Genomic DNA, 23,746 nt, shown 5'->3' on the forward strand with positions numbered 1-23,746 from the left:
GCATTAGAATATGTGAAATCCGAAAAACCCCTTTAATGTTTTGAGTGCTTTCGGTAGCTCTCGTTGTAGTGTCAGATATTTCATTTTTATTTAATTTTAGTAGTCTAAGGGCCGGTTAAGCGTTACAGAGAGGAGTGAGAAGATAACGAGATAAATAAACAAGAGTGGTTACAGCACGTAAGACGGCGGTTCCAATCCGTGGCAGTTTTGGGGACTAAGGAATTTGTGAACTTGTCAGTCTTGCACTGTGTAACATGAACCTTAGGTGGTGACCTCTGCGAAGCGATCAATACATTTGAGGAGTAAACGGGTATTGCTTTAGGCTATTGTTAGTGTTATATATTTTATGAAATGCGCGCAGGCGAGAAATGCGACGTCGTATAGAAAGATCTGGAAGATTAAGTGTTCTTTTCATTTTGGAAACACTGTCACGTATGAGTAATTCTACATTATAAATCTTGCAGAGCGATTTTCGATTTATTCAAGTAAAGCAATGAAAGGGTTAGTACGCATCCCATACTAAGGCAGCGTATTTAGTATTCGTGCGCAATAGAGTTTTATACAGCAGAAGTTTAAGAGGGGTAGGGGCCAGTGAAAAGTTGCGACGGATGAAACCAAACATGCGGTTAGCGTTATTAATGCTGCATTCAATATGCGCCTTCCAGGACAGATAACAGGACAGATAATCCGTTATTAAACACCAAAATTCTCATACTTGTTAACTTGAGTGAGAGAGGTGTCATTAAGGAACTATGAGCACGATGTCTATTTAGCCATGCGTGTAATTCTCATCATTTTACATTTTTTTAACGTTTAGTTTCATAAGCCAGGCGTTACACGAAGTTTCAATATTTTTCAGGTCAGTTTGAAGTTCACATACATCGCCTCGGTTAGTAACTTCTCTGTAAAAAAGATAATCAATAATCAGCGAAAACCATTATTTTGAAGTAACTGAGGATGGAAGATCATTAATATAGATTAAGAAAAGAAGAGGTCTCATAGTACTGATCAATGCGGAACGCCAGATGCTACAGGGAAAATGGAGGAATCGTGATAATTAGCAGTTACATATTGGTAGCGGTTACTTAAGAAACACTCCATACATTTTAGGATAGCGCTATTAATATTTAGTTTACTTAGCTTAAAAAATAACAGTTGGTGTGACACGGTATCAAAAGCTTTTGCAAATTTGGTAAACCTATAGTTAATGAGATATGAGCGATCCAGAATAAAAATAAAATCATTAGTGAATGCAATTAATTGAGTATCGCAGGAATGATACGAAGACCAACTTGTAATTCTGCAAAAAAGGAATTAGGTTCCAGGTAATCAACGAGGTGTGAATAAATAATATGTTCAAGGAGCTGGCACGGAATTGATGCTAAGGAAATAGGCCTGCAGTTATTAGGATTATGAACGTCACCAAACTTGTCAAGAGGAACCAGCTTGCTGATCGTCAGGTAGCGATGAGCTGGGTAGGGACTGTGTAAAAATTTCGGACAACATCAGAGATGAATATAAACACGTACTGTTGAGGAGCTTATAATGTATGCCGTCGACCACTGCAGCTGATGCGAGCTTCCATTTATGAATTAGCTTAGCAACCCCGTTCATCACTGATAGTAATTGGCTCCGTCTAACCCAGTTCTGAAACTACATTATCGGGTAAAGTAGACAGCATAGCATTAGTAAACGATGATAATGATGCATCATTTAAAACATCACAAAACTTGTCAGGTGGAACCGGGAAATGATTTTGGGAATGAAATAAGTACCTTTCCTTTTGCGCACATTAATGACGTTCCAGAATTTTTATGGGTTGGAAGCAAGCAACTGAGGCAGTGTGTTGTGATAAAAAGCACGCTTAGCGCGCTGCAGGATTTGCTTGTACTGTGACGCGGCAGTAAGATAATGGTACCATTTACCAGCAGTGCTTGCACGCTTTAGGTGCCGATAGGTACTTTTTTTCTTGTTTGGCACACGCTTTAGCGATAATTTAAACCAGGGTGCTTGTTTAGAACGAAAAACGCGGTGAACGGGAATGAATTTGTCAGTAAGTTCGCTAGCTTAAGTTTTATTGATGCGCCACTTATCGTGAGTGGAACGCAAAGCACTGTAGTTCTGTATCAGTGGCTTGAAAATCCGCCCTGTTATGGTTTGTTAGTAGCTAATATCGCCTTAAAAACCGGGAGAGCGTGAGGGCATAGTTTTATGAATAACTTGATGGTCATTTAACCCCTGAAGAAAGCTAATTGAAGATATAGTTTTGAGAGAGGTGGTTAGCACAAGATCGAGCATATTGGCAGATGTCTTGGTAACACGGGTGGTTTGTTTCATGATCTGAACAAGGTCGAGCACTGAAGACAAGTCAGTTATAAATGCGAACAATTTGATGAAGCAGGTAAGTCATGAGAAGAGGGACTATTCCATGAAATTTCGGGAAGATTGAAAGACCTAAAAACATACAAGAGGAGCCCTCGGAAACCTAGAAAGAACCAAATTTATGGCATCACACAGGTCGTCACAGAAGAAAGGCTGGGAGCTAGGTGGTCGATAGCATATATGCAAAATACAACGTCTCGTGTTTCAAACGGATATAAGTGCAAATAAAGTCCAGTGGAGAATCCACGGGAACGTTACAGGAAACAATTTCAACCGGTACGTCTGTCAACCCCCCCCCCCCCCCCAACGCATCCGCACCGATCAGATTTGTACACGTTGTAATTTTTTTTTTCCAGAACAGAACAGTTCCCGAGAATCAAGTTTTTAGGACAGCCGCGTTTCGGTCATGCTAATTACATCGGCAAGTCACGTGTCGGCTAAGGATGCCAATGAATGACGTTTTTTTTAACGCTTCTAATGTTAGTAAAACAAAACGAGTAATCTGGTCAAGGTAATGCCTGAACTGCCACATTTTTCTTTGGCGGACCTGATGGTGAAGTTAATGCAGGCGAGGTTGGTGCTTCTACTTCGCATACCGCATTACTTTCTGTCCAACATACGTAAGAGTTTTCGTTTACCTACATCGCAAGTTACATTTATGCCCTCTTGCTTTTCCGTAGTCCAATATCTTCTTTCGTGAGAGCCTGGTCTCTTTGCAAAAGCCTTGCTGTACATATACGCCAGTATATTTTTCAGTATCGATCTCTTGAGGCCAGATGCTACCTTCAACCTTGAAAGACGCGAACTTCACAACGATGGGCAGGCAATAATTTGGAACGAAGGCTCCAAGATGATGTGCCCTTGAAAGGCTTTCTGACATATACAATGTATACTGTTTGACATAAGGGTAATATCAAGGAAATACTCCAGCACACGTGACACAAGGAACTGTTCATCCTGTTAATGATAATTGTATTAGATATTTGCTTACAAAGAACGCTAGAAGTCCTGAAGTAACGCAAGTAAAAAATCGTTAATATTTGCTCGTCCTCATTCCTCGAAGTGTTTTTCTTCGAACGTTCTTTTCTCCTTTACCAAGCATACTTAAATAACACTTTCGAAGTCATTCCAAACTGAGCGGCCCGTTTCGTATCCTCAAATTACAATAGGCAAAACAGTATCACCAGGATCACATCTACACTAAACATTCAGTGACTAGAGCACCGGCGGAAAATCGCGCGACTCTGCCCCTTTCATAAATTGTATTAAAATTTCCTGACCTTCGTGGCGCCTTATTACTAGCTCCCATCAGAACTCCGCGCCGCCTGTTAAACCTCCTCACCATCCAACGTATACAAGGATCGACGTTATCATTTATTAACCCACCTTTTCGGCCAACTGCAATAGAAACCTGAAGCCTGATACCCGACTGCATTGTAAACGAGCGCGACCCTGCTAAATTTCGACAGTCATTAATCAATCATTTTACTGAATAAAAGGTATTACCAATTTGTCTCAAATTCTTCATCCAGTTACAACTATTCTTTTTCTTGTTGCTGTTGTTGTTACGCCTAATTCAGCCTTTTGCCATTCAGCATTGACCAACGTCGTATTGTGATGTATAGTTTTTCATTTTATTGCATTGTGTTTTATTTTATTATCGTTTTATTCTCAGTTGTATTTGCTTTGCCCCCCCCCCCCGCCCCCCCCCCCCCCATGTAATGCCACAATAGAGCCCTTTAAGGGTAAAATAAATTATGATGATGATGACGATGATGATGGCCGAGGCAAATATTTTCCTCAAGCTAGTAGGTTTCACTTACGAATAGGGTGTTCATGACTTTGTCTTCCGGTGATTCCTAATTAGGTTTCAAACTGGACGCGCCTTAGCCACCGGTAGCCTGTACTTCCAATATCAGTTATTTTACATGTCCAACATTCTAGGAGAAAAGTTTTGAATAATGAAAAATTGTAAGTTACGGTTATGGAACTATTGACGGCAATAGTGCATTCTTCCAGTGTGTAGCAAAATCCTTCTTTCAAAGCATTTCCATCGCTCGCATGAGTAGCTAAGGCTGCCATAGAAAACGAATGGGTAACGGTTTTGACGATAGCAAAAACGTCAGTAGCAAAAAAAAAAAAGAAATGCAAACCTGCTCACCGGAGACCTGCGGAGATATTGATTGTTACAGTGAAATTTTACAATATGTAAAAAAAAATGCGTTCATAAACTACACCTCGTTACAAATGCTTTTCTCCAGAATTGTTGGGTATGCTCCCTAGCAAGACGCCTGTACGGCGCGCAAAACAATCTCCGGCCAGAAACTGCTTACGGCTGCCGTCTGGCTTATAAAAGACAAACGAGGATGTAATCTACTTTTTTAGATATATGCTTACAGTCCAGGCGCTTCTCGCGCGCCAAGATTGTTCCCAGTCTCTGCTGTTTACAATCTGATACCGTCCCTGCGATAACGGCAGCGAGGCGCAAGTCGGTGCGAACGCGACTTGAAGACTGATAACGGTTGGCCTGTCGTCGACGGTCGCGCCGAAAAAACAACGGCTTCAAACCAACGATGGAAGAACGTTACCCAAGCTTTACAAAACACACGCGAGAAGCTACATGAAAACTAGTAGGAGTCAATGCGTAAGGCTTTTTTTTTTTTGGCTAATCTTCGGAAACCCAAGACTCCCTCAGCTCAGGAGCCCGGCCATGCTCAGCTTTTGCGGCTTTCTCTTATTGCCACACGCTGCTCTCTGCCCCCACGCTCTCAGCCTTCATCTTCCCGTCGTTCGCTTTTGTAGTTCGAGCATTTGATAACAGATGGCGACAGCCGCCTAGCTGGGAGCTAGCACAGCCCGAGTCGCTTGCGCCGAAACGAAGGCGCAGCCGAACGCTACCAATGCTTTCTCAGTCCGTACGGACGTGAAAAGGTGCCGTCAGCCATGGCCCCCGCAATCACCCAGACGGCGTTCGGCTTCGTCAGTGGTTTAGACTGGCGACCTACTTGCTTTGTGAACCCGTTCCCGTCGACCAAAGTGTGCAGTGCCTGCTGCCTCGTGCCCCCTTCGGCGGCGATGTTGCCTTGTCGTCACACCCTCTGCCTGTCCTGTTACGGCGGCGTCGCTGGCACGCGCAACCACTGCCCCGTAGACAAGGAGCCTTTCCAGGAAGAAGACGTGGTGTGGTCAACACTAAGCAAGGACAGCATTCTCAGCCGCAAGGTGCGCTGTTGGAATGTAGACAACGGATGCGACGTCGTGGGCGCCGCCTCCGCCATGCTTGAGCACTTCGACAACGCCTGCCAGTTCCACGTCGTTATGTGCTCCAGGTGCAGCAAGAAGGTCCCCCATCGGAGCTTTGCGGAGCACCTCGAATATGAGTGCGTACCGTGCCGCGCACGCGAAGAACCGGTGGACGATAACTTCGCCAACGCCTGCATGGAAGTCAAGGAAGCGTTAGGAAAAATCTTGCAGGTGAATGCTTCCCTGCAAGCGAAGCTGGATTCAATCGAGGAACGTCTGTGCCCTGAGACTAACGGCACCTTGGTAGCCCTGTCCACCAGTACAGCCGATGCAGTGACAGCCGCCCTGGAAGACAGGATTTCGGGGTTTAGAAGCCAGACGGAGGGCGCTTCGACTGAATACCGAGGAGTGAGAAATGCGTTGAAGAAACTTTCAGAAGAGAATGCCTCCGTGCAAGCGAAGCTGGACTCGTTCGAAAAGCGTCTCGACCAGGGCAGAGAAGTGGCCACACTATCCACGATTGTGGCTGACGCCCTCAATGCAGCTGTGGAAAAAATCGGCTCTACGTGCTTTGCAAAGCGAGAGGGCGCTAGCTGGACACAGGCGCGAAGTCACTTCGGAGATTAAGGGCGCACTGGCTGAATACGAGCGGGTCATGAAAAACATGATCAGCCAGGGGTGTGACCGGAACGTGTTGGAAAAGAAGGACAGGTCGGCAGGAGGCTTGCGTGACGAGCGTAGGATGGCGAATGCCGGACCTTCACTTCCGGAGATGTCAGCTAAAATACTGACGGGACCAGTGGAAGACGAGGCGGCAGCTCTGCAACTCTTGGCCATTGCGTCGTCTCTCAGCATCACTAGCGACTTTCTCAACAAGTCGGTTCCGTACGAGTGGACCATAGATGACTGGACTGCATTCTGCGAAAGAGCACCTGCGTCTTGCGAGTACTTTTCTGGTAACGATGGCCAACCCAGCTACCACTACGGATACCTCATAGTGCCGCGACTATGCTTCGACCAGTGCCACATTTGGCTTCGGGCATATGTGATGAAAGGACTGTTCGATAAGTTCCTCAAGTGGCCGCTGGAGAAGACGATGAGGCTTTGTCTGGAGCACCACAACGATCGTAGAAGACAGCTAATAATAAGCAGCAAATTCATGCCGACAAAGAAACAGCCCCTTCCCGGTGTCAGGGAAGTTGTGTGCGTAGGGGTCTCACGGTCAGTAACCGTTGGTGAACTGGAAGAACGCTGCCTGATCGAAGAAAACAAGGTCCGTCTGCGACTGGACTTTGTACCGTAGCTCTCTGTGGCTTTCGGTGTGAAAGCAGGTAGCCTTATGTTTATCGCATAGGAATATAGTGTCCTCACTAGAATTTTCATGTTGCTGCTGATCCTCTTGGTGGAAAGCAGCCCAGCGAAAGTCAACAAACGTGCAACCATAAAATGCCACAAACTCGATTCAGCAGTAATAAACAATGGGTCCTTCAGTTACTTGACAAGTACTCGGTAATTATCGCGCTCATGATTGCTTTTCAAAATATCCTCTTGTGTTCAACCCCGGAGGAATTAAAAAAAATTACCGATAACTTAAAATCATTTGTCCGCCGTCGTCATCGGGCTACATTAACGCAATTTTTTTAATAGTCGCGATAATATATTCGTTAGTCATTCTGCCTAAAATAGTTCAGCAATCCTTAGATATTGGTACGATGCCGGTGGATTAGAAAAAAGGGAAGGTTGTTCCAATACACAAATATGGAAAAAAGCGCTCATATCATAACTATCGTCCCATTTCGATTACCAATACCCTTTCTCAAATACTTGAACACGCCCTCTTTACACGAACATTAAACTTTTTAAAATGCAAATTCTTTTTTTCACTGCATAACACGGCTTTTCTCAAGACGCGCTCGTGTGAACTATAACTTCATTTACTCAATGATCAGTTACCTATCAGTTTTGATCGCCGAGCCATTGCAGAGTGCATCATTTTAGACTTGTCCAAGGCGTTCCATGAGGTGTTTCATTGTTTTTTGTTATTAAAACTGCGCATGATAGGGCTTGATACTAACATGCTTTACGATGGCTTGAGCCATCGTAACAGCAATTTGTAACTGCTAATCACATTGACTCAATCGAATGTATTTACCGTGCGTTCATTCTGGTGTTCCGCAAAGCACTATCCTTGGGCCTTTACTTTTTCTGAATTCTAATAATGCCCTGTCAAAAAGCGTTAACTCTTCGATTCACTTAGTTGGGGACGATTGCATTCTTTTCCTTTGAATAACAACCGACACTGACACATGCGCAATCCAAACTGATATTAACATCTCCTTCTGGTGTCATATATGACAACGCTAAACGACAAGAAATGTACATTCATGTGCATATCCGGAACGGCTAGCAACTTACCAACGTCCCACTGGTATAATATTGCTCTCTCATCTGTGACATCTTGCAAGTACCCGGGACTTCGTGTCACTTTCAACCGGAGCTCTAAAAATCGATGTCTGTTACATTGTTTGCAAAGCTTTATCTGCAGGCGTGGATAAATAAAACTCAATTTCCATTCAGCCCCTGGTTACAAATACCGTCGTTCATTGGCAGCTTGAATATTCTTCGTTAGTATGGGATCTCGGTATTAACAATCTGATTAACTAGCTAGGAATGATTGAGAACAGGTCAGCTCATTTTATCTTCAACTACAACGATTATTATTTCCAGTACTGTTAAGCCCTTGCGGGCTCTTACAGAGTTGGAAAAGAAACACTTCAGGTACATTTACACCAGAGGAATTTACAGCCTCTGCTGAAGCATTTCAGCTGGGCGGCACCTTTTGACCTGATCGGCATCGAGTCGGCTCCATTTAACAATGGTTCTAATGAGACACGAAAATTTGAATCTGTCAACCCTTAATATATTAACTTGAATGTCATGAGGGGGATTTGCACAGGCTGATACTCTTACTGGACGGTGTAAATGTACATATGGATGTACTTTTTAGTTTTTATTATAATGCTGGTTGAGTAATTTCAGTCGCCGTATGTTTCTTCGTAGAGACAAGGGTGGTAGAGCGGTCCTTTCAAGGAGCGCAGTCAGAGATTGCTTTCTGTCGTAGCACTAAAAAATAAGCCTGGCTGTAATGCTCTGGACTGTTTCTAATTTTGTGATTTCGGTTTGACTGTGAGGGTTCCAAACAGTGCCCGCATATTCAAACGCTGGCCTTACTGCAGTTTTATATATCGCGAGTTTGACATTGGGCGTGGCATCTCATTTTTTAGGAAACCAAGCTTGCGTTTTGCGGATCCGCAGTTCTCAGTATGTTTTCCCCGCCTGAAATTATTGGTAATTGTGACACTGATATATTTAAGATGTTTAGAACGCTTGATATCTTTATGGTTAATGGTATATGTGCCATTAGTGTTGACTTCTTTGTGGTTGTCATACAGGCAGCTTTCTTGAAGTTAATTTTCATGTCCTATGTGGTACACAAGTCGTCGATAGCTTTCAAAGGCTCGTTGAAAATAATTGTTCACGGACACTTTCCGCACAACGAAACAAAACACAATCATCCGCAAACAATCTCAGGTCAACCAACAGACGGATACAAGCTGCAATATTGTCAGTGCACAATAAAAATAAGGCACATCCCAAAACCGACCCTTGCGGCACAGCAGACGACATTGGCAATGTTGATGATTGGCTTCCAGGTATTTAAGCAAATTAACGCCCATTATGCAAATAGGCTTGAATCCACTTTAATATCCGAGAATAAACAAGAAGGTCACGCATTTTTTTTTTTTCAATAGCGATCATGTCGATTTGCTGCCGGGGCTAACTGCTGCTGTGTAATGATTCGAACCGCTGGCTTACTGTGGACATGTCCTTCCTAAATCGATGTTGTTTGCTGTAAACCAAGTTATTGATTTTTATACATCTACTAAGTGCTTTGCAATCACATGTTCCTGTATTTTGCACGCAGTGCAAGTGATTGAAATGGGGCGGCAGTTTTACCTCATTATAAGAGCTCATTATCTGCTTTAATGACTGGTGCCACCCTTGCTAGCAGCCAGTCTCGTGGTACTTTTCCTTCGAGCAGTGAGAATTAAAAAATAATCGCCAATAACCTTGGTACCCATTCACAGTAGCGTTATAGGGATTCATTGGGTATCATATCAGGACCCGGGGATATATCGGCAATCATATGCCTTCTTTTGCAATACCGAGGTTGCTGTTACGCGATTCACGAGTCACCGCTGTAACATTTTTTTTGCATAAAAGGAGGAGGATAAACCTTATTTCGTCGACCAAGGTAGCAGTTGGTGTGGGGTTATAGCCCCATCAAGTGGCCATGAGCCCGTGGTGTTCGGCGACTTCTATAGGGCTCTTGTCACAACCCGGGTCTGTGTGTCCGAGTCAGAACTGAGCAATGCAGCCTCCCACTGGTCTGGATTCGAGAGCTGCAAACCTCGCGGAGGGGAGTCCCGAGGGCAAGCCCAGAGTATGTGGGATAGAGTGGCATGTTGGCCACATAGTTGACAGGAGGGGGAGTAGACCCCAAGGTATATGCGGGCATATATCCCGGGTTAGGGAAGGTGTTCGTTTGAAGTTGCCTCCACGCAACCTCTTGGGATTTGATGAGAGAAATATGTACGGGGGGATATAGAAGCCTATATACCTAAACGGTAGTGCATGGTTATGTCATGAAATGTAACCATACGATCTGTCGCCGTCTGCAGGACGGGCGACAACACATCCCGGTCGGCGAATCCTCGGGCATGATTGTGGGCCGCCTCGTTCCCTGGACGCAGGTAGTGCGCAGGGACCCAGATGAATTGGATCGGGCAGATTTGGTCCTTGGTGGAGCGGAGGAGAGAGAGGGTGACTGAGGAGATCCGGCCTTTGGCGAAATTACGAATCGCAGATTTAGAGTCGCTGATGATGGTTTCTGCAGAGGTGGACACCATCGCCAAGGCTATGGCCGCCTCCTCGGCCTCTTCAGACGATCTGACGGGAATGGAGCACGCAACCAACGGCCGCGCACAGTAGTTTACAACCGCGAGCGAAAAAGCATCGCGATCAGAGTATCGGCGGCGTCGACGTAGTTTACTGTCTGTTCTGTTACATACTTCTTATGCAGAGACTTAGCCCTGTCCTTGAGGCGAGCGACATGATACTCTGGGTGCATGTTTTTCGGGACAGGGGTAACGATAAAGTTGCTGTGGATATGGGACGGAAGCTGGGCTTTGTCGGCGACGGTCGTTTCGAAGCTTATTCCAAGCTTGTCGAGTATGTGACGTCCCGTGGAGGTGTGGGTGAGACGCTCGTACTGAGCGGTGAGATGAGCTTCCGAAAGCTCCGTCACTGTGCTGTAGACCGCTAATGCCAGTACTTTATACGTGGGGGTCCGGTGGGGGAGGTGGAGAGCCGCCTTGTATGCCATTCTAATAAGGCAGTCAACGCGGTCCCGTTCCTGGCAGCTGAGGTAGAGGTAAGGGAGGGTATATGTGAGGCGACTGATAACAAACGCCTGAACAAATGTCGGAGGTCAGCCTCTTGCACGCCTTTATGTTTATTAGCAATGCGGCGTATTAGACGACTGGTCTGCGAGACAGAGACTGTGAGCTTAGCCCGAGTGTCGGTGTTTCTCCCATTGCTCTGGATGAGAAGCCCCAATACCCTAATGGTGGATACTTCACGTATGGGTTGGCCGCTAGCAGTAATGCAGATGGGAGGATGGTCGTGGAGGCCGGGTTGACGTCGAATGAGCAGCAGCTCGGACTTCTGAGGTGAGCACCAGATGTCGACTCCGGATACGTGGCGCTCAGTGATATCCACCGCTTGTTGAAGGGCGGATTCAACCTCAGCATTGTTGCCTGTTGAAACCCAGGGGGCGATGTCTGCATATAAGGTATGGAATAGCCGGAGGATGGCGTCTAATTTTGAAAGTAGCGTGAGCAAGGCGACATTGAAAAGAAAGGGGGAGAGAACGGATCCTTGGGTGGTGACATTGCTACCTAAGGTTACAAAGTCAGAGAGGAGAGATCCAAAGCTAATTTCAGCTGTACGACTAGAGATGAAGGTGCGTATATATATATAAACCAAAAGTGATTTCTGGCAGCTGATTTGGTCAATATAATATAAAACCACCAAAAATTGAAGAAACATAACAGGATTTAATTCACGACGTTTCGGCTGGAGGACCAGCCTTTTTCATATATAGTCATTTTGGGAAGAACTGATTAAATGCTTCTGCAACCAGTTGAGGTTCGCTGCACTCGTTTCCAGTTAAGAGTGCTTTTTACCGAATTTTTGGAATCACCCATGTACCGCCAAAACTTCTGTGGTGAAGTTGTCATGTGTTCGTATAGGGTATTAGTCGTAAAAAAATAAATATGTGAGTCTTTTTTAGATCACTTGGTACCTAGGAACTAAGGTTTCAAATTAATGAAGTGTTCTTTACATTAGGTCAACCGAATTAAAATTACGCAGTTACGTATCCAAAATCAAACAATACACACATTGAATATCCGCAATAGGATATAGGATATATATTTGTCATTCATTAGGTAATTAGTCAAGACTGAAGGTCGCATACAGCGCAGCTGCTGTTCGCAGGAACTGAGATGAATCGTAGGCATAACTCATTTTTCTGGAGATCGTGTTGTATAATGCGCCGTTTTATGTTGCAGTAGTGGGAAAGTTTGAAGATTAGTTAGATTTTTCTGTACCTCAGGTGTAAATTTTGCTGTGCGACGCTATCTGTATAGATGAAATTACTTTATTATATGATGGTTCGTTGTAGATGCGCGGACGTACTTCTGCAGCAAATGAATGCGCTGTAGTTTTGGGACAGAGGCTGTTCCCCCAACTAACTGACACTAATTAAGGTTCGAACAGAAAAGTGTGTTTATACCGCAATTTTCATATGCATCGACAGAAGGTATGCAATATTGATTTATCGGTTTTAGCTAGAATATAGTCTAAAGCGTCTGATGAACAACTATTCATAGCTGTATTGGTAAGGAAATTATTAAATGCATCTGCAAGGTCTCACTCTAAAAGCTCCTGTCCATTAACATGCAAGTTTCTCGGCATTCTATGCGAGTTAGTTCCGCGTAATAGCGAGTTTAGGCGAGTCAATAATAAGACAGACCGACGAGACTTCACATCTAGAAGAGCATGGTGATACTCAGTTCTCGGAGGTCGCAGTTTTTTAGTCAGTTTGCTAGGATAATTCTTGAAGATAAGGTCTTCTAGTGTACGAGCACTAAGAAGCTTTTGGTATATCTTGTCTCCTATTCTGATTTTCGGGTGTAGTTCTGGTGCTATTCACGATTTCGATATCTTACAGCTTTATTTACTTTTTCACAAGAAAATGAATCAAATACAAGTGTTTAAAGATATTGTTAAATGTGTTATATGCTTCATTGGCCATGTCCTAATTTTCCAACACAATTCCTCCAATTTGCTTCTGTTATCGCTTTCCTAAATGAATTGAGGGTTGAGTTTATAATGTTTTCATAAACTATTACATAGTTATTTTTTAAAGAGTGCACTAGTCAGGAAAACGTATAGCCTTGGGAGAAAAATTTTCTCTTTTGAAAATCTTCGAATGAAATGGAGGTTTGCAATTATCTGCGCAGAACATTCAAGGGGAGATGGCGTGAACCCAAAACTAATAAACGCTTTTGCCCGAAATGATATTCGTTGATTTAAGGCGCAGGCATAAAATTCCTTGGAAGGTGTACACTTGGTTGGAAATTATAACGCAAAAGCGCCAGGATTTTTGTGATGAGTACAAGAATGATATGAATCGACGTATTTGGAATGTGCGCATGTCGCTATATACGCAATAACCGAAGAAAATATTATTGCGGGCGCCAACACAAAAGTGCATGAAAATCGAGAATGACGTGTTTCCTAACCAAAACTGTTTCGATAAACATTATTTAATTTGCTGGCTAGTCGACATAAAGAAGGACACTGTTTGGAATATAAGGAGTACTGAATTCCTCTGAAACCAGGAAGTCACTCTATAGATGCTCCACACTCCCAGAAACCACTCGCAGTTTGCAGGCTACACTTTCGTGTAATAAGCGCTTTCAAGGGTTAAGCGTGTGCAGTTTCCAGATAGACTTCGCCGCTGTACCGGTTCCGTCTTGGATACGGGTTGCTCGTTTGTGCAGCAAACCCCGCGCGTATCTTATCAGCCTTGATTGGTCTTTGTGTGCTTCCTGCCTTGTTCCAGGAACCGGGAACAAAGCAGTCGAAGGCCGAATTAGACGAGCGCGATAGCGTAGGAACGCATTGGAACCTTTTCCACGTAGAGCGAATAAATATCAGCAAACAGCGGAGGCATGTGACAGCGCAACAGCTGCATCGACAGCTTCTCTCAGTCCTGTTCAGCATAGACACTTGTTCGTATTTCGTTCATAATCGTCGGATCCGTCGCCGCTCATTTCGTTTTTTTTTTTTTTTCACCTCCTCCTCTGGAGCTGGGCTATGAATGCTTGGCGTAGGTTTGCAATGCCACATGGCTGGCCGACTACTCTATTGACGTCATTGTTAATACCTTTGCAGTAGCTTTGCCGACATTGTAAGCGCTGCGTTAGGCAGACTCTCTCGCTCTGGTTAAACCGCCGCAGAGCTTGCGTCTAATGCACTTTATCCGTTCACATATCCGCGCCAACTCGTGCTTCTAGCTTCGCGCACCAGATGCCGCGAGCAGTACCATGGCGGCCTTCAGGAAAACTGGCAAAAAATCTCCAATCTCCTCGGTGTGTTCGTGGACTATGTGTTTGTGGACCGGCAGAAAAAGAAAGATTGCTCAAAGCCTCTTCTAGCCCCCGTCGTCTATCAGAAATATGAACGACGGGTACGGAATTCCGTTCACTGTATGCGTTTCCCGCAGCGTCACGCACACGCTTTCGCTGCCCATCTGCTACGGCCAGAGCTGCGAATCTGAGTGTTTACCCCTCCAACTGCCGTCGCCTTGGCTGATAGCCCTGATAACTTTCACTCCATCAGTGGCGGGTGACGCTCCGCTCGCTGAGAGACATTTCCAGTTGTGTGCTGCGCAAGCATGCCTTCCCCCATGCGTCGGGGAAGCCTCCAGACTGTGTTCGGTTTTGGCGGCGGCATTGACTGGAGACCGACTTGCTTCGTGAACCCGTTCCCGTCGAATAGAGTGTGCAGTGTCTGTGGCCTCGTACCTCCCACGGCGGCCATGTTGCCCTGCCGCCACCTCTTGTGCCAGCCGTGCTACGACCGCAGTGGCGCCAAACGCGACCACTGCCCTCTAGACGAAGAGCCGTTCCAGGAGGAAGATGTGCTGAGGTCAACCTTCAGCAGGGACACTATTCTCGGTCGAAAGGTGCACTGCTGGAACGTGGAGAACGGCTGCGACGCCGAGGACTCCGCCTCCGCCATGCTTGAGCACTTCGCCAATGTTTGCCAGTTCCACGTGGTGAGCTGTCCCAGGTGCAACGAGAAGGTACCTCACCGGGACATCGCGCGTCATCAGGAGTCCGCATGCGCACCGTCCTGCACACGTGAGCAACAGCGTGGCGACAACTTTGCCAACGCATTTTTGGAAGTTAAGGAAGCTCTGCGAAAAATCTCGCAAGAGAATGCCTCCTTGCATGCGAAGCTGGATGCATTCCAGGAGGGCCTCGATATAAACAGTGTGATGGCTGCGCTGTCTTCGACTGTCGCCAGTGTTGCAACGGCCGCCGTTGAAAAGACGAGTGCGGAGTGCCGGGTTCACATCGAGGCCTCGATCGCAGAGCAGCTGGGCCAGTTCTCATCATGCAACGTGAATGTCATGGCCGAAAGCGAGGCGCCCTCAGGGCAAGTCGTCTCTGACGAATGCAACCAAAACGTAGAAGGGCTGAAGGGCGAAGTTCTTGAATCCTTGAATGACGAGTGCGTGCTGACTCCTGTGCTGCATGAGCCTACGCCTACACAACCGACAGCCCCGTTACTGGATGAAGCGGAGGCACTGGAACTGTTGGCCAATGTGTCTTTCAGCATCCATAGCGACGTGTTCAACGTGTCAACGCCCTACGAATGGACCATAGATGACTGGAAAGCTTTCTGTTTAAAATCAGATCATTCCATGGATTATTTCACAGGTAACGATGGCGACGCTCGCTATCACTACGGGTACCTGATGATTCCCCGCTTATGCTGCTCTCCGCTGTCGAATGTTGTTTGGCTTCGTTTATATTTCATCAAAGGCCTGTTTGACCGGTTCTTGCAGTGGCCCATGCAAAAAGCGACGAGTCTGCATTTTGTTCATCCCAGCGGTTGCAGACCAAGTGCAACTTTAAGCGGGCCGTTGAAGATGATGAGAGGAGGACGGCAGCCTTTAGGTGTTAATAAGGACGTGGTGTGCGCTGGCTACTTGATAGAGATGCCTATTCGAACACTGCAGGAAGGCGGCTTCATCGCAGACAACAAACTACGCTTGCGGCTCGAGTTTGCAGCCTAGTAGACGGTTTTCTGATTGCAGAACATGTAATGCCGCGTTATTTTTTTTTCCACATAGCCAAATCATACTTTCATGCAGCCATTTTCCTTTTGATGGTGTTTTGTTCGGCACTACCTTGAAATGTGTCAGTGCGATTGTGGTGGCTGTGGGTTGTGCATGTTTCAAGTCACCTTCTCTGGCGATCGAGTTCAGAAGTTCTTAATATGTCGTAAAAAAAACGAAATAAGGCGCGCGTCAGGGGGGCAATTGCAAAAGTTTACAATGGCGCAAATAAGCAGTGATTACATGTAGTGAATGTCTGTTCCATAGTTCTTTAGAATGCGGAGCGTCAAAAATGTAACAAAAGCAATGCCACATGGCGAAATTTAAACTTTGCACAGTAGAGTATCGGCCCGCAGTGCTTATACAAAACCATAGAATAATGCAAGTAAGAAGTGAATGACATGCAGTGACAAGAAATACTGGAAATACACTAATATTACAAGCCAATAATCAAATAATGCAATTTACTGTTACAGAAACATGTAATGAACTTGTTGTAATGCACCGACGTTACGCAGTTTAATAAAAAAACGCCCGCCACTACCCCACAGATTTTTTCCGAGCCCGTCGAAAGGGACGCTATTATAATTGCCAGGTTGATTTTCCAGCGTTTTCCTTTATGCCTGACGAAGCAGCTTTGAATTTATATATTAGAAATGACTCCCTGACTTCTCGATCATGGTGTGATCAAAATCTGGATTCCAAAACAGCAGGTTTTAGTTTAAAGAATGGGTTACCGGGAATGGCCATGTATTTGGATAATGGCAAATTAGGAAGGCTGGTGCTATGAGCTTCGTGGTTATTAAAACGCAAACCGAAAATGTGTCACAGTTTGTCCAATGTATTGAAGGCGCCACAGGAACAATAAAGAAGATAAACTACATTATCGGTGTCGTATGTGTAGTTCCCTTTTATCTTTACTGTGTAAATGGAAGCCATGCTGACCGCTACTTGTATGTCATTTGTGAGCAAACTTGGCTACGAAGTTTGTTCAGTACCTCCATTCTAATTGTAGCCACATGAAACTTAGCAAAACAAGCATTGTTTAAGCCAAGCGGTGCCCCGCCGCGGTGGCTCAGTGGTTAGGGCGCTCGACTACTGATCCGGAGTTCCCGGGTTCGAACCCGACCGCGGCGGCTGCGTTTTTATGGAGGAAAAACGCTAAGGCGCCCGTGTGCTGTGCGATGTCAGTGCACGTTAAAGATCCCCAGGCGGTCGAAATTATTCCGGAGCCCTCCACTACGGACCTATTTCTTCCTCTCTTCTTTCACTCCCTCCTTTATCCCTTCCCTTACGGCGCGGTTCAGGTGTCCAACGATATATGAGACAGATACTGCGCCATTTCCTTTCCACCAAAAACCAATTATTATTATTATTATAAGCCAAGCGGTCCGCTTGACAATACTATATGCTCTGAACCATCAGATTTCTACCAGTACTGCGCAAACCTCCGGGAAGATCTTACGAAACAAAAATACCCGGCAAACATGACGACGCCTTAAATGCGCAGACACACTTCGCCGTAAGGCCCAATTGCTAACAAAACTAAAGAGAGTACGATGAAACAACATACTAACCTCATCGTAACTTCTTCGGCAGCGGTGCATGCCCAATGTAAGACTTTTCTGAAAAGACAGTACAATATCTTAATGCAAAGTGAGCGGCTGAAGGATATTTTCCGGGAACCACCGAGAGCAGTATACATATACTAACGTGTTAAGAAGTAACGTGACCTTCTAACTTTCCAAAATTACAACTCCCGTATTCAACGGCTTCTTACCTTGAAGCAATCCTTGGTGGAAATTTTGCTCACAGATGACGACACACTTATAAAGTAGACTGGCATGAGCTTAAAAAACATAACAATATTTCACGGACGTTTCGAATGGGGACCAGTCTTCTCCAGAGTTCTTATTCTTATTCTTAGAATTCTTATTCAGGGACTCTGAAGAAGACTGGCCTGCAGTCGAAACGTCAGTAAAAATTTGTTATGCTTTTTAAGCTTATGTCAGTCTACTTCATAACTATATATAACTTCTTGTGCATAGTGCATTCCTCGCAACAGTTATATATATATATATATATATATATATATATATATATATATATATATATATATATATATATATATATATATATATATATATATATATATATATATATATAGAACTGACAACGCACTGCCTCACCAGAGGAGGATTTGGCCACCCTGGTGTAGTACTATATATAGCGCGGTATATTACCAATCCTTGGCTCCTCTACTAGGCACTCTTTTATAAAGCGTGTATAATCGCTTACCACATTCGTTGCTTGAGACGTGACCTTCTCGTATTGACCCTGCACTGAGTGCCACTCTCTGGCACACATTACTGCATTTTCATAACCAGTAATGCCTGGCCAAAACAGAAGGCATTGTCAATTTCACTACAGAGGATATTCAGGGACGTCACAGCGGCCAACATTTTGTTTTTCGTGGAGATCGCCAGAAAACCGCCGCGAGCCCGTCTGATCTGCTTGCCTCCACGTACACCGGCCTGCATCGCATATGCTGCGCGCTGGACAACAAAGTGGCCCCCGTGACGTCACACCAATAACCCCTATACGCCCTGCATTCTATATTATTCGAGTGTGGCTCACTCTTCCATTTGTTTGGACGCGCCCAATTTCCTGCCTATCGCAAAACCGACCTGTATATATCCTATTGTACTTACGAATATTAAATTAGAAGAGCGTGATTCACGTACCTGCCATAGCCGCCGTGCAACCTCCGACGATATGGCGCTGTGCATGCCGCTCTAATCACACAGATATCTGCACACCGTTTCCTGCTCTCACAAACCCTCTTCATTTCTGGTGATCACCTCATTTGGGACGTTGTTACCCGAGGTTTCAGCCATGGCTTCCACCAGCAGACAGACCATGCTCGGCTTCAGCGGTGTCCTTGACTGGCGACCCACCACTTTCGTGGACCCATTCCCGCCAACCAGTGCGTGCAGTGCCTGTGGTCTTGTGCCTTCCTCAGTAGCGAACCTTCCCTGCCGTCATCACCTGTGCCAGCATTGCTACGACCGCAGTGGGGGCAATCGTGGCCATTGCCCTCTGGACCAAGAACAGTTCCAGAAGGAAGACGTCGTGTGGTCAGACTTCAACAAAGAAAGTCTCCTTGGCCGAAAGGTACGCTGCTGGAATGAGCAGTAAGGCTGTGACGTCGAAGACGTCTTCCCCGCCATGGTGGAGCATTTTGCCAACGCTTGCCAGTTTCATGCCGTGAACTGTCCCAAGTGTGGCAACAACACCTTGCGCCGGGACATTGTGCATCACCTGGACGCGGGCTGCGCAGTGTCTTCCAGCGACGAAAAACCGCTGGAGGAAAGCTTCGCGAACGCCTTCTCAGAAGTCAAAGAAGCCCTGGAAAAAATTGCGGAAGCATTTTCCCAGCTAGCAAGAAATCTTGGTAGGAATATCCAAAGAACTATTTCGGAAGAGAGCTTCGTCGCACAGAGTTACAGCGCCGTGACGACGCCTACAGGTATTGACGTCGACTCTTCGGCGAATGCCCTCCAAGAAAGGCGCTGCGCTTGCTGGTTCCGGACAAAACTCGCATTCGCTAGATTCCGTTCCAAACTGTCCGAGCACATCAGACTCTCTATCCTTGACACCGAGCAAACGATGAATGACGTCATCGCTCAGCAGAGTAACCGGATCTTGTTGGCCCTCATGGGCAAGGTCATGGAGGACTTGGGTGAGGAGCGGCAGGATGTACAGAGGCGGTAAAAATAAACGCGAACAGCGGTTCCTCTACGCGTTCTGGTCTTTGCACCCACAATATAATTACAGATATCTGATTGCTACAGCACGGTCTTAACACAGTTTCTGACGTGGTCATCGTTCGTCTGCACGTAATGAGAGGCACCTACGATTAGTTCTTTGGAACGGCGCATGGATAAAGCGCTCAAGCTGCGCTTCATTTGTCCCAGCCGCAGATCTAGGGATCTAACGACAAGCTAGCACAATACTGAAGGGCGATTTTGTGGACGTTCTGAAGGAGTCTCTGCGTGTGGCACTACGGAGCGAATACATGCGCTTTGGCACCCGGGAAAATGGCGGCTTCACTATGGAAAAGAACCGTCTGCTGGTAGAAATAAAGTAATCTTCAGGCAATATTTTCACGAGTGCTTGTCGGGACATGTCTAGAAACGTTGAAAAAACTGCTTGAAAAAAAAAACGACACCGGGACACTTAATTCCTTCATGTGTTGCAATGCGATAGCATTCGAATCTGCTGATACCATCGCCGGAAGTGACATGGTGAGGCTTAAGAGACCCAGGTTACTCTTCCCGAACCCATAAATTTTCTTAATGTAGCTAGAGAGAAAGCTGGCGATGGTAGACTTCATCTACCATGGAACCATCTATCATCTTTCCAGTCTTTCTTGCTGTGTGTTGTGCGATTTGGCGCCAGTTTTTTTTTTCTGTTGAAATGAACCACTACCCCCCCTCTCCCAGCATGTACTGCTCACTTACCATGCGGAGGCGTTCCAGGATGCCGGCAAGGCAAGGTTTCTTACTTGGCTTGACTCTTGTTATGCATGAAACGTTGATTCAGCCGTAAAAACACGACTTTTGTAGAGGCAAACTTCGAAGAAATGCTGTGAAAGTTTTCATACCAGCTGAACACCAACTTTCATTTGCGTTAAATCTATTTGCGCTAAATCTATTGCGTTAAAGACTGCCCGCTCACTCTGTGAGCGCAGTCGCCGCGTGCTGCGGCGTGATGCAACCCTGTGCCACGCAGCTGGCAATTCTACCTCTGCATGGCTCTACATAGCCGCCGCACTCCTGATCTGCGCGCTAACTTGGGGAAGGCTGTCGCCGCCGTACCGCGGCCCGTGCTCCGCCTTAAGGATATGACTCGATGCTAATGGGTTAATGCCCATATGTGGAGAATCGGTCTTTTTTATTCAACATTCATAGCTCCCTGGGAGTCCTCATACCACTCTTGGCGCAGCGGTGCAGTGGTTAAAGGATGCGCCACTGCCCTGCGATGGCAGGTGCTGCCACCTGTGGGTATTGTGCGACCAGAGTTGCTCTGCCCGAGCAACTTCGCGCGACCGATCACTAATTTGACCGCCACTTGCCAGGTTACATGCGGACACCATCTTTTATGGGTATCATCAAGTGTTGAATAACAGCTTAGAAAATGGATCTAATTCTGGGGGTGCATGCAACAGTGCGTGATATGTCGATGCTTTGCTGCCGTGTGGCTCCCCTTTATGGCTCTAGGGCGCCACTCATTCAATACAGATACATCTCGGCACCTTCTACGGCGAAACATCCGGCACAAGCCGAAAACAAGAACAAATTGTGGAAAGCAAACATTTTTTATATCAGTTAACTGACATATTAAACAAGGTTGAGGAGCTGTTCGACTTTAGCGCTCCATTGGGTACTTTCAAAAAAAAGAGTTAACCGCACTGCTACTAGCCGATGTTGTTTCATTTCCGTGATCAGTGTCATTCTGTTCCATTTCTGTTTGTTTGTATGTACGTACATCCGTTCAAAAAAATGAATATATAGAGTGCAGTTGTGTTATGTGTGCATTGTGGCTGTGTACTGCGTATTACAAATGTAATATTGCTGTACTTGTGTAAATTCTGTACTTTTGCCTTTTATATGTATTTCCTTCTCTTATCACTGCTGTCGAAACTGTTTACTGTAGGGGACTGGGACCTTTTGTCAGGTCATTGGTACCTTTAGTCCCAGTCTCCACTCGCTATGACGAGGAAATAAAGTTCATTCATATCATATCACTTAAGTGTATTGCTAATGAGTTATTACTACCCTTTACCGAATCTAACACATCTTTACGGAATCCTCTGAACACACTGGACACATTACGTGGAAGCTGTAGGCCAACGAACGGAGCGAGCTTGTCCAGCTCTCTCTCCCTGAAAGACGCGGCAGCAACTCGTTGCCATACGCTGCGCTCTGCTTGGTATGCCGGAATACTTTAGAGCGAAAGCTCTACGCGATGCACAACTTCATCTCCGATTCCGTGTCTCCGGGTGACCAAGAAATCACCTTGTGATGCCTACCACAGCGACAGCAACACTGTAAGCTACATAAAGTGTGCCATGTCTACAAGGTTCACCATGACAACCCTAGTCCATCATGTACCCTAAACACGAATACACCTGCATGGGAGTAAAAAAAGGAGTAAGCTGTCCTCTAGAACACTCCCTTTTATAGAATTGAGTGCACTAGAGGACAGCTTCCTGTCTTTCTACTCCTTTGTGTTTAGAGTGCGGTGACATGGTGTTTAATTGACTACGACCGTTGACTCGAGTCACCCCTAAACATTTTTTCCACCCAGCCCCGAAATTTGACCTTGGCACATTTGAGCCAAGATGGATGTCTAGCTATAATTGATCGCGCCCAACATAATGGTGACCTTCAAATTTTGTTATTGTTGAAAAATAACAGTACTACCCGCGCGTGGCCACAAACGAAGAACGCCGACACGACGAAATGCTGACACCGATTTTTTTTTCCCCACAAATGATGTTCGTCCTGTGTCAGTTATCTATTTGCCTCCGTGTCAGTTCAGCGCTGCGTTTATCCGAAGATGTCAACTGAGAAGGGTTCTACCAACCGACAATAGCGCCTCCTTCAAACTTGTCCCAAATAGTAGCATGTTCTAGCGATGTGGGCCCAGGAAAAAAAAATATTAAGAGAGAAAAACAGCAGTTGACGCTTCCAGGGCCGTTACGTGATAACCAACATTCTCGGTTCTAGAACTTTTCCTTCCTTTTAGTTTCTAATCCTTATTCCTTATCAAACATGACGAGACAGATGCATCCCGCTTGCGAGGGATTCGAATTCGCGGAGCGCTGGGGGAACTTTGCGCATCACCCCGCCCTGTCATGATACGGCCGACTAAAGGTGGTTTGCGGATGCTTGGCTCTTGGCCGACGTGCTCACGTGACTCAGTTTTGTCGATAAAAATGCTGGAGCGCGTAGATACGCGTCACTATGCTTGAAACGCCAGCATCGTTCGCCCTGAAATACGCTCTCTGCAGAGTGCTTCTAGGATACATCTGCCGCTGATCGCTGTCTGCAGTGGCCCGCGAATTATGGGCACTGGAAGCACACATACGTTGTTCGGCTTCGGCGCCGACCTCGACTGGCGGCCAACCCGCTTCGTGACCCCGTTTCCGTTGACCAGTGTGTGCAGCGCCTGCGGTCTCGTGCCTTGCACAGTGGCCACGCTGCCCTGCCGCCACTTCCTCTGCCAGCCGTGCTACAACCTCAGCGTAGGTAAACATGGTCACTGCCCTCTGGACATGGAGCCGGTGCAGGAAGAAGACGTGCTGTGGTCGACCACGTCCAAAGACAGCCTCCTCGGCCGCAAGATACGCTGCTGGAACGCGGGCAATGGCTGTGAAGTCGAGGACACTGCCACCGCCATGCTGGATCACTTTTCCAACGCTTGCCAGTACCACGTCGTCAACTGTCCCAGGTGCGGCGTCCGTGTACAGCATCGGGGCATTGCGCATCACCTGGACACTGGCTGTGCAGAACA

The 23,746-nt window shown here is 46.1% G+C and overlaps 2 protein-coding genes across 2 annotated transcripts; both read left to right on the plus strand.

Annotated features, from left to right (window-relative positions):
- Positions 1-4,691: 4,691 nt before the first annotated feature.
- LOC144101073 (uncharacterized) lies at positions 4,692-7,119 on the plus strand. Its single transcript, XM_077634080.1, has one exon. It carries the CDS (start codon positions 5,326-5,328, stop codon positions 6,250-6,252), a length of 927 nt encoding a protein of 308 aa, XP_077490206.1. The 5' UTR covers positions 4,692-5,325; the 3' UTR covers positions 6,253-7,119.
- Positions 7,120-14,605: 7,486 nt separating this feature from the next.
- LOC144101074 (uncharacterized) lies at positions 14,606-17,051 on the plus strand. The gene has a single exon (XM_077634081.1). The coding sequence runs from the start codon at positions 14,714-14,716 to the stop codon at positions 16,121-16,123; it is 1,410 nt and encodes a 469-aa protein (XP_077490207.1). The 5' UTR covers positions 14,606-14,713; the 3' UTR covers positions 16,124-17,051.
- The last annotated feature ends 6,695 nt before the right edge of the window (positions 17,052-23,746 follow it).

This window comes from Amblyomma americanum, chromosome 8, assembly GCF_052857255.1.
Source record: "Amblyomma americanum isolate KBUSLIRL-KWMA chromosome 8, ASM5285725v1, whole genome shotgun sequence".
NCBI classification, from domain to species: domain Eukaryota; kingdom Metazoa; phylum Arthropoda; class Arachnida; order Ixodida; family Ixodidae; genus Amblyomma; species Amblyomma americanum.

What these genes read in the sequence shown, in the direction of transcription:
- LOC144101073 (XM_077634080.1), top strand. Translation starts at nt 5,326, where the DNA reads ATGGCCCCCGCAATCACCCAGACGGCGTTCGGCTTCGTCAGTGGTTTA.
- LOC144101074 (XM_077634081.1), top strand. Translation starts at nt 14,714, where the DNA reads ATGCCTTCCCCCATGCGTCGGGGAAGCCTCCAGACTGTGTTCGGTTTT.